At 41.5% G+C, this 10,807-nt stretch overlaps 1 protein-coding gene across 2 annotated transcripts; it reads left to right on the top strand.

The window, feature by feature from the left end:
- Positions 1–5,657: 5,657 nt before the first annotated feature.
- On the top strand, positions 5,658–10,580 carry LOC136989257 (uncharacterized). 2 transcript variants are annotated; one of them, XM_067287383.1, is made up of 3 exons: positions 5,658–5,793; positions 6,933–7,006; positions 8,674–10,580. In XM_067287383.1, exons 2-3 carry the CDS (start codon positions 6,944–6,946, stop codon positions 10,480–10,482), a joined length of 1,872 nt encoding a protein of 623 aa, XP_067143484.1. In that variant the 5' UTR covers positions 5,658–5,793; positions 6,933–6,943; the 3' UTR covers positions 10,483–10,580. The 2 variants fall into 2 exon arrangements, with proteins under 2 accessions (XP_067143484.1, XP_067143485.1); XM_067287384.1 differs by lacking the exon at positions 5,658–5,793 and adding an exon at positions 6,835–6,882.
- The last annotated feature ends 227 nt before the right edge of the window (positions 10,581–10,807 follow it).

Raw genomic sequence — 10,807 nt, 5'->3', positions numbered from 1 at the left:
TTCGCTGTACAGGAACTGGCGTCTTTTTTAATTTCTTATTTTATAAGCTTTAAACGTGAGCAATAATAATTGCAATAATAATGTTAATGAAACTTTTTTATATATTACCATCTCTCTCTTCGTAGTTGTAGAGATTAATAATTTTCTTGATTCGTCCCTTTTACAATATTTATTAAATGAACAATATCCATTATAACAAATTTTGCCACCAACAAATGAATATGGCGGCTTCTACTCAAGTAAAATGATATCTAAACCTGCTATCAAAGGAGTTTAGAAAGTATGCCAAATGTAGTGGGTGATCGGTTAACGAACAAATCGGATAACGAACACTTTCGCGAAAGATTTTTATGTTCGGATAACGAACACTTCACAGAACAAACGCAAGAAGTGACGTAAAATAATGAATACCGATTGGTCTTACCTTTTCTTCGGGCAACAATTCGAAACTTTTCGGAGCGCGGGAGACGTTGACATCGACGCTTAACCCGGTATATACTGATAGGATAGTATTCCTCCGAACTTTGAAACTCTCCCTTGTAATTCTAGCCTTTTATTTTTCTGACAGAAACAATTCTTTTATAGAATTCACGAGACCGTCGAACGGGCACGTGTTAAGTTTTGCATCGGTTTTTATTTTCAAAAGGTAAGAGTATAAAAGCAAAGGTAGAGAGTGGGCAGATGTCTGATGTTGCTGGGCAGTATGGCTTCAACAGGTCTACAGTAGGCCGCAGTTCAATTTTATATAAAATAGATACAGTATAATCAAGAAGACTCAAGCAGCTAAAGGAGTAACAAAAATTACATATGAGAAATATAGAACATTGAAGAGTTCCTGGAACGGAATGGAACCTGAAACGGATCTGACGACAGAAGAACGCCAAGAACTCCGGAATGAAGAACACCAAGAAACTCGGCGAGATATGTTTTCTTCTTAAAAAGAGGATTAATGCCGATATCTGCTATTAAACATCTTTTGAAGAAGTGGGAGGATGTCAGAACAACGGTCTTAGAACGGCATCCAAACCAGATTGAGGTTTTTTTTTTTAACTCTTTTTGCCCTGTGAGCACTAAGAGGGCCTCTTTTAGAAGGCCCATTATGAGTTCGGCCAGGCCCAAAATGGGGCGACCGGGTGGTGAGGGACGGGGCCCGACATATCCGAACGGACCACCCCCCGAAAAATTCCTGGGGATTAATCGACCCGTTCGGATTCGATTCCGGGTCCCCCAGAGCGGTAGGCTTCCACCTTGACCGCTCGGCCATCCGGCTGTCTGACCAGGTTGAGGTTAATAGGTTTGGGGATCTCTACAATTACAATGCTATTAATTACTCCCGAAAAATCCTGAAGAAGAGAAAAAAACAATCGACATTAGACAGATTCCATAACCCCCACAAATGGAAAAACATGACTAATAAAAATGAAAGGCTATTTATATATGTATTTTTATTATTGCATATAAATAAACGTAGTAAGAAAGTATATATATATATTTTTTATTTTTTGGAGTTTACAGAACGAATTAATCAAATTTCCATAAAAACCTATTGTAAATCGATAATCGGTTAACGAACAATTCGGATAGCGAACAAAGTCTTGGAACGGATTATGTTCGTTCACCGATCACACACTGTAACTTGTTTCTAATCGCTGTCTAAACTGCGGCAAGCGAGAAACACCGTCTCTGCAATGAAATTTTTCTAAACCGTGGATCAGGGCCGGATTTACATAAGGGCATTTGGGGCCTGTGACCGGGGCCCCCACAAAACTAAAACTTTTCTATTACTGCGACAGCCTAGTGTGGCCTAATCATGAGTGCAACAGGCAGAGAAAACCAAACCCGAGAAAAAGTCTATGAAACATCGAAAAATTTCGGGAAAAAATTTCACATAGGTATTTTTCAGTTAAATTAAAATAATTAGTTTTACACAATAAAATATATGTATGTTTACAATAACCTTATTTTAAAATGAAATTTACAACTTCCTAGTTGAAATCTAATTGAAAGTACAGTATTTTGTGTAAATTTTCTAAATCATCAAATTTGCCTACTCTCAAAGGGGGGATCCCCACCGAATTTGTGCCCAGGGCCCCTGGATTGGTAAATCCGGCCCTGGACTAGTCGATCTCTAAACCGCCGTCGGCATCTAAATGTTGTCACTGCGATAGGCCCGTGGGTTGCTCGGGTTGTTTGCGTGAAATATGTTTGGATTTTCTTTACGTTCCAAACACGTAAATGGGGACCAGTTTCTATAGAAAGTTCTAACACTTGGGCAAATCGCCCAAGCGCTAGGTTGCCTTGCAGATTAATCTATATATTACAGTCGCGTACTACTCGCGATAAATTCGCAGGTTCGATGGATTCGAACTCGAATCCTCACAGAAGTAGGTTGAGATCTTATCGCGCAACAGTCCACCAACGCTTCCGGTGGAATCGTTTCCGATTCTATCTTTTAATATTACTTCATTCGTCTGCCTAAGAGTTCTCATCTCGGTCACCCCCTCTCCCCGACTTGTCGTTTTCTTTACTCCCAACATTTCTATTCGCATATAGCGGCATACTGTGGCTGTCCTAACTACCATCCTTCCTTTTGATCCAATCGAAATTCTCCTATTTCAAAATACAACACACCTACTTCTGTTTTTGTCAAGAATCCTGCATACCTTTCAAACATACATAGGCCCCAAATCTTTCCATATCTGGTCACCGCTTCGTCTATCTCGCTCCGTTCTCGAGATTAAGGAAGGACAGACATCCGAACAGATGTGAAACTTTTCTATGGCATTCTTCGTAGGCAGGGGAAGCTAATAAATTGCTTTCTTCGTGTCCGAGAGTTTTTGTAAAGCGGGGAACCTGTACCCTATTAAACAAGATTATTCGTTGTTTGTTCTATTTATTACTAATTTACCGTTATGAACCCACTTCACCAGTAGCGTAACCTGGGAGGCCCAGGATGTCCGGGTCCCTTACCTTTGTAAATAAATACAGGAGAAAGATTTGAATGCGAGAAAAAAATGTATATACAACTATATCTATCGACCGAGAATTTACTCTTCACCCACAACAACTAGTGGCTACCTACATTTACTGTGTATCTAGTGCACTTCTTTACGGTAACTGTAAAGAAGTGCAGTAGCCTAACTAGAACAGATATTAAAGGAGGGCCAGAATTATAATTATTTCGGATAAACAAAACGAAAGAGGGACAGAACTGTTCGAAATGCATACTTAATAAAAAAGTCGGTGTCTAATTGAAAACATTCCACAAAAGGTGTAATAAGTCCCCAGACTAGAAGCCGATGTAGAAGCCGGATAACAGTAAATGTCTTTTGTCCCTACTACGGTACTTTCTAAACCTTACACCGTAACTCGTTGGTAAGTTTTTCCAGTTCCTTCGTTCGGGCTAACGGAAATTACATCATCCGCCAAACGGCACGCACGACGATTCTCCCATTGTTTTCCTCAATAAAACCTTTAACAGTAAGGCTGAAAGGTGGAAAGCTTTCTTACGTGTACGTATCTTTAACTAAATTAATACACTCGGCATCTTTCCTTCTAAGAACGTTTCACATTACCTAAGAAATTTATGGCAATCTTTCGAGAACACACAAACACCCCGTCTTTTCTATTTTTCCTATACTTTTCTATCGATCGCCTATTTATAGTCTCGGAGCTTTAATTGTTTATCGTCGTTTGGTAGAAGGTAGCATTGAATTTACTTCTGTAGGAGTGACGGCCGCAGTCCGTAACGAGGAGGTTCGACTTTTCCTCGACTCTCGATCCGTTTTTTAATTTCGAGAGAAACGAGAAGAGGCGTTGGAAAGCCAATCTTTAAAACAGCGTCAGTAGTGTCTTTACCTCCGACGGTCGGAGGTAAAGTGACGTCGAGGTCGGACCGGTAATTCCTCGCTCCGCCACTAGAGTGCGGAAGTGCCCGGGACGGCCCTCCGGGCTCGGTTGTGACCCGTCCGCGTTCGGAGGGTCGAATTAATCGTCGGCCAAAAAAGACGTACCGGATGCTTTCTACCTACTTTCGGTTTATTTTATCGGCTCTCGACTTTTTTCCGCGGCGGAGATTTTCCGCTTCCGTTCCGACGCCCTTTCGTATTCCGGAAGAACGGTTCCACCTTTTTCCGCGATTTTTCCGTACGGCCCTACCGAAAGGGGGAGCAGCGGGGGTTAAAGGGAGGTTTGGGTGCCTCCCGAATTAGGTGCTGATTTTTAGGGGGACCGACCGTGGCGCCGGGTGGGCCCCGGATCTTTAGCCGTAATTCTTTGGGTTTTCGCGAATAAGTGCCGAAGGGGCGGTTTTACGCCGGGGTAGGGTGTGGGGTAGAAACAGACCGACTTTGGAATAGGAACTTCTTTAGTCGGTGCCCGCGGGCCGGGGAGAAACGGAAAAGGAGTGAAAATGATCAGGAATAAATCAAATTCGAGTCGAGGAAGGGGTGGGGGGCCCAGACCACCCGTCGGTGGGGTGGCGGAAACGGCGGTCCGGTAACGCGTGGCCGAAGAATTTTGTAGGTAGGTTCGTATTTTATTTCGGATAGCGCCGAGGGTACGAACGAAGGAGGCGAAGAGAAAATTCTGTTCCGGACAAATACCTCCTTCCCTTTAAAACAGGGTTTCCGTTTACAAAAGGAGGATATTACGGAACGACGAAACTCCTCTGGGGAGAAATGAAAGATGGGAAATGGGTAAAAAGACGGTCGACTCCTTTAATTACGGCACTGGCAGGAAAATTCCGTTACCTTCACGACGTTTGAAAATGAGTCGGTCTCCCAGAAGCGGAAGAGAACAACGGGACGGAGCGTGGCCCACCTTCCAAAGACAAATACGCCAAAACGCGTGCGTGGAATGGAGGTGGGCCACCGACCAATTTTAAACGCCGTATTTCGTTTCCGACGAACGATGCGGAGCGCCGGAAATTTTTTCTTTTCCCGCTCCTCCGACACTTTTCTCCTACTTCCGATTCTCTTAGTTAATTTTATCAAAACAAGTCTTTATCCGACCGACATCCGCATCCAGAGGAAGCTTCGGGTGGATTCGGTGGGAAGGGTTCTGGAAGAATTTACTCCCTTTCTAATTTGTCGGACGAATTAAGCGCCATTTAAAGCGCCTTTCCTAATCCCCAGCAGCCGGTGGGACTTTTAAATGGTAGGGGTTTTAAAAAGCCTTATTCTTCTCTTAAGTAGAGCGTTAAGTTTGGAAATACGGACGCCACGCCACGCGGCGGAATAAGGGCGACAGCGAAATAAATAGTCCGCGCCTGGGTTAATTTTCATTTAACTTTTAAATTCTTCCTCGGAGGGGGACAAACCACCGTTTCCCGCCGGCGGGCGCGGCCCGGTCCCGATCTTCTTACCCCGGATTCTCAAAGAATTCCTTTTTTACCCGCCGTTTGCGATTTATTAAGAGAATTTTCGGCGAGGACGTAACCCGCCGCGCCGGTAGGCCTACCGTTCCGCGGTCTTCCCCCCGCCCGGGAGGTTTTGGGCTCCGGTGCCGTCCGGACCAATGGCGACCGAGGGACCTAACGGCGGGAAACGGAACGGAATGAATCGGCGCGTGGCCCGTAGCGAGAAAGTCGTACTCGTCGCGTATATAACCGGTCGAGCGTCGGTCGGAACCCCGTTTGTAAGTCGACGGAGGCGAGATGCTTGTCGACGGGATTGTTTAAAGAGCTTTGGGATAATAGGTTAGGTCGACGTCGTTCGCATTCGTTCCGTGCCAAACGTTTATCCTCTTAACCGACCGCTCTCTCCGGAATAACCCTCCTCGCTACACTCGCCGGTAAGCACCATCCTTCCTTTCTTTTTAATCTAATTTTTACCACAAATAACCATTTCTCCCACCCCGAGTTTCGCCCCTTTTACTCCTTTCTACTCGGACTTCGTTTAATTCCTCGCCCCTAATGGCATTTTTTATTTTTCGTTTTTTAATCTTCCCATTAAGGAATGGGGATTCGGACCTCGTCCTTTTAAATTACCTTTTATTTTTTCGCTTTGTCCGAACGTAATTACCCCTGACTTTTTAAAATCTTCCGATTCTCGCATTTCCGTGCCTCTACGTCAAATTTTCTTCCGTTCCGTCATTTTTCTTGCCCTCCCATTTCGTAAAACACCGTCCTACTTCCGCGGAAACCGATCACCACCCGCTTGGCTAATCCGAATTTTAATCGGAAAATCGGGCGTTTGTCTGTCCCCAGAATTTCTCTGTATTCGAACTTCCTCACTTGTTACCCTCCGTATTACAGAATGGTTTTCTATGGTTGTGCCGAATTTCTATATTTTACGCGTCGTACTATATGTACAGTACATATGTATTCTGTATGTACAGTATATATGTATACTATACGTATATAAGTACCGTAAGTGCCAACGTCGTGCAAAGAATGATTTCCAACTGACGATTATAATAAGACACGCGAGAAAGTATTACCGAATTGGAAGATTCGTGTACGTATAATACGTATAAAGTAACTTTACTTACCTTAGATGTAATGGCCTATTAGGCTACTAAAGTTTTATTTACAATTATAATAAAGAAACGTTCGGGGTACGATACGGTAACTCGTTTATTTTTTTATCAGATATCAAAAAGGGGGTAAAAATGAATAAAAAGTGAAGTACTTCCGAATACTCCCGGGAATCGGGACGTGTTTTCCCCTTACAAAATATCCGAAGGGGTTCATTTTGAAAACTTTCTTTTATATTCTACCGATCTTTACCGGTTGTATTTGTAATTGGGAATTTTATATTGTCTTATTTGTAAAACTACGTATACTTCCGCTACCGGATGACGTAAGAAGTGAGGAAAAAATAACAAATAGTTGATATTTACGTGTTTAACGTACTGTTTGTGGATTAATTAGAAATAAAAGTAGATGAAATATTATTTTCCAACGTTAAAATAATCGATTTTTATTTTAGGAAAGTCAGATATGTGGTGCGGAGAGAAAAGGAGAATTTATTTATTTCCCGTATTTATCCTATTGTGTAGTAGGGTAAGTCCAATTAAACTAATAACGGATCTTTGCTTATATTTTGAAGGTTAATTTTTTTAAGGAGGCGAATGTCGACTATAAATATCGATTTAAATTGCAAAATGAACTTAACGAGCCGGCAGCCCGACAATCCTAATCTAGTAGGTTAGAGGGACGGGCATCTGGTTGCCGATGCTCGAGGCCAGTGTGTTATGCTCGACAGGTCGACGACCCCGGCGATGTGACCGAAGAAACTTCTCGGCAGTTAGCAAAAACTGTTTACTCCTAAGTGAGCCACTTTTAGTAAACAGGCGATCGACTATCGTTTATCCCGCTAAAATTATCACTTCCGCCGCGTATTTTATATTACGCGCCGTGTCCGAATATCTCGTGTTCATCCGCCATTTTTAATGGAGTAATGGCACTTTCGGATTCGAATTCGAAGAGCTAATTTTGGAAAAAATCCGTGTTAAAATGACTTTTTTTTTCCCCGCCAGATCAATTTTTTAAAAATAAGAAATAATTACTTGTGGATCGACCCGATCGGTATTTTTATTAAGTGAGGAAACGATGTCGAGATAATTACGTATGCAAAAGGCGGAATTATTTTTGTAAAAGGCGCAAATATCGGCGTTTCCTTTATTTTTGCTTCTCCGGATAGTATTATACCGGAACAAGGCGAGCGAGGTAACGCTTTGTAACGCGAGACGAGACCTGCCGCTGCCTAAGGGTAGATGGAATAACCTTCACCTCTACATCGAAAGCTGGTGCAGAATAAGAGAAAGGGGGGCAAAAAGATCCTATCGATGTCAAGGGAACCGCTCCGTTAGTATCCGGTTTCGGTAGGCATGCGCTTTTCTGCGGGGCAACTGGAGCTTCTTCCGCATTTACCGGCATTCATTTTAGATCCGGGGTTCCTGTTCGGTTAGGAAAGTTGGCCACAATTTTTGCGGGTCAGTCCTGATATCGCTCCGGGCTTTCAACGGTTGCATTCTAAACACTTCGTAAATTAACAATTGTTTTTCTCGGTTTATCCCCCACCATTTTATTAACTTATCTGCGATTTTATAAGCGCGTATTGTCTAAATATCGAATTATATACGTCTAAAAAGTTCGATTAAAATAAATAATCAATTATTTACAAATTAATTAATTTATTCTCCATCGTTAATTAATAAATTAATTTCTCGTAATTGGGTAGGTTCATTTAGAATTTAAATGAGGGCAGAGGGGCAAATAGTGTTGGTCGATACCATCAGACTCAAGCTCGGTTTATTGTTTCGAAATGTTAAAATCTGACACTGTAGCTTCTCTGTTGTGTTTAAAATCTGTAACTGTAAGCGTTATACGTTTTCAACTTTATAAGGTTAATTATTATATGGTATTTACATGCAAATATACATAATTATTAATATATTTACTAATATACTGGCATGTATTTTAGATCCGGAGTTCCTGTTCGGTTAGGAAAGTTGGCCATAATTTCTGCGGTCAGACCTGATATCGCTTCAGGCTTTGAACGGTTGTACTCCGAAATAAATAAATATTATATATATTTATTTATTTTAGATAATATATGGGCTTATATTATATAGTTTAAATAATATATTATACACATTAATTATATATTATACGATACATATATTTATTTATTTACATTTCTATACGACATTTTTTAAATTGTTTAGCTGGCTTTAGCAACGGAAGAATCGCAAGAATTTTTAGAATCCAATCAACCCGACCAATTACCAGAAAATCAAGAAAATGAAAAATCAGAGGGTCAGGAATTCGATGAAAAATCGTACTCTCTCCAGCAGTCTCAATTCGTACCCAAACCACCACCTATAAAATTTGGAAATAAAGATCCCATTCCGTTTCCTTTGCCTCTACCTATTCAGTCGGGACACGTAATCATTCCCGCATTGACTGCTCAACAGCAACAGCAGCAACAACAGCAGCAACAGCAGCAACAGCAGCAGCAGCAGCAGCAGCAACAACAACAACAACAACAGCAGCAGCATTTTCAAACCATCCAAAATTCTCAAGGCACTCACGGTTCATTACTTTCGCAAGGATCGCAAAGTAATCTAATTAATAGCGATGCTCAGTTAATAGCGGAAGGATCTCAGGCTCATCCCGTGTATCACGGCGTGCAACAACCACAACAACAAGTTCCGGCAGCTCAACAAGAACACGGTTGGTACGATCACGATCCTCACAACAATCAATTTCCTGGTTTTCCGAATTTACCGGGTAGTGATCACTGGCCGTTGCCTCAGCCAGAAATGCCTAAAATAGTGAATTTAGACGTGAAATGCGAAAAAAATTTAATGAAAGTTGCGATCGAGTTCGATAAACCATTTCACGGTATTATCTTTAGCAAAGGTCATTATAATTACGGAAGTTGCGTTCATCTTCCTGCGGGATCGGGTAGAAGTAGCGTTTTCTTCGACGTTTCGATCAATAGCTGCGGTACGTTAGGCAACACACAAAACGGGCTTTACGGATACGGAGCGCACAGCGGCAGTGGAACTTTCTTCGAAAATACTATTATTGTCCAGTACGATCCGCAAGTGCAAGAAGTTTGGGATCAGGCGAGAAAACTTAGATGCACGTGGCACGATCAATACGAAAAAGCCGTAACGTTTAGAGCATTTCCGGTCGATATGTTAGACGTAGTGAGAGCGGATTTTGCGGGAGACAATGTAGGATGTTGGATGCAGGTTCAGGTGGGTAAAGGACCTTGGGCTAGCGAGGTGTCCGGCATTGTTAAAATCGGTCAAACCATGACTATGGTTTTAGCGATTAAAGACGAAGAGAATAAATTTGATATGCTAGTCAGAAATTGTATCGCTCACGACGGGAAAAGAGCACCGATCGAATTAGTGGATAGCTTGGGATGTATCGTTAGACCGAAACTGATGAGTCGGTTTACAAAAATAAAAAATTTCGGATCGAGTGCTTCGGTGCTAACTTACGGCCATTTTCAAGCATTTAAATTTCCAGATTCGATGGAAGTACATTTCCAATGCACCATTCAGATTTGTCGATACCAATGCCCGGAACAGTGCGCCCATCCCGTTAATCCGCATCCTCCTCAACACGATTCGTACGTTCCGGACGGATATATTCCCGCAGGAAGACCCCGCGAAGAACGAGATATTGCCGGGCATCAGAAAAACGTCCGACTGGATAAAAATAGTAACGTTCAAGACATGACAGAAATCGGTCTTAATCGGGTAATTCGGGTGGTGTCGGCGGGAGATTTAGCATTCTCTCTACAATCGAACGACACCGTTCCCATTTATTACACTCAGGAACGTATCGAGAGCGGCATCATTTGCATGTCCACACCCGGTTTTGCTGCCACACTGGTAATACTTTTATCTGTTCTGATTATTTCTTGTCTCCTATCGACTTTTCTCTGTCTCAGACAACGCACCTTGCCCGGGGCATTCCCTTACGATCTAACGGATCTTAAAAAGAACAAACATTGAATGATGGTTCATTTAATATCGCTATTTATTAATAGAAAACTTTTTTATTTATTTAATAAAACCGATGTCTATTATTGTAGTTTTAAGATTTTAATTACTTTTGCACTAAATTATTAAATTTTTTTCATACGTCCTACAAGAAGTTCCTAAAAGTTTTAAGTTATAAAAATTAAGTTATTTTTTTATTTAAAACAAAAATAGTTTAAAAACTTCTTATTAATTCTTCTTGTTTTAATTTTAACAGTAAAAAAAATAAGAACCAAAGTCAACGATTAAATAGCAAGTAGGCCAAATGATATAAATTTAAACGAAAAAATTATCGGGT

This window comes from Centruroides vittatus, unplaced genomic scaffold (assembly GCF_030686945.1).
Source record: "Centruroides vittatus isolate TY-2023 unplaced genomic scaffold, ASM3068694v2 scaffold_450, whole genome shotgun sequence".
NCBI classification, from domain to species: domain Eukaryota; kingdom Metazoa; phylum Arthropoda; class Arachnida; order Scorpiones; family Buthidae; genus Centruroides; species Centruroides vittatus.
This window is presented reverse-complemented; position numbering and strand designations above follow the sequence as displayed.

Excerpts from the sequence above, each read along its gene's own strand:
- LOC136989257 (XM_067287383.1), top strand. The coding sequence starts at position 6,944 with ATGTGGTGCGGAGAGAAAAGGAGAATTTATTTATTTCCCGTATTTATC. Across the intron at positions 7,007-8,673 it reads TTATCCTATTGTGTAGTAGG|CTGGCTTTAGCAACGGAAGA; the intron begins GTAAGTCCAATT and ends TAAATTGTTTAG.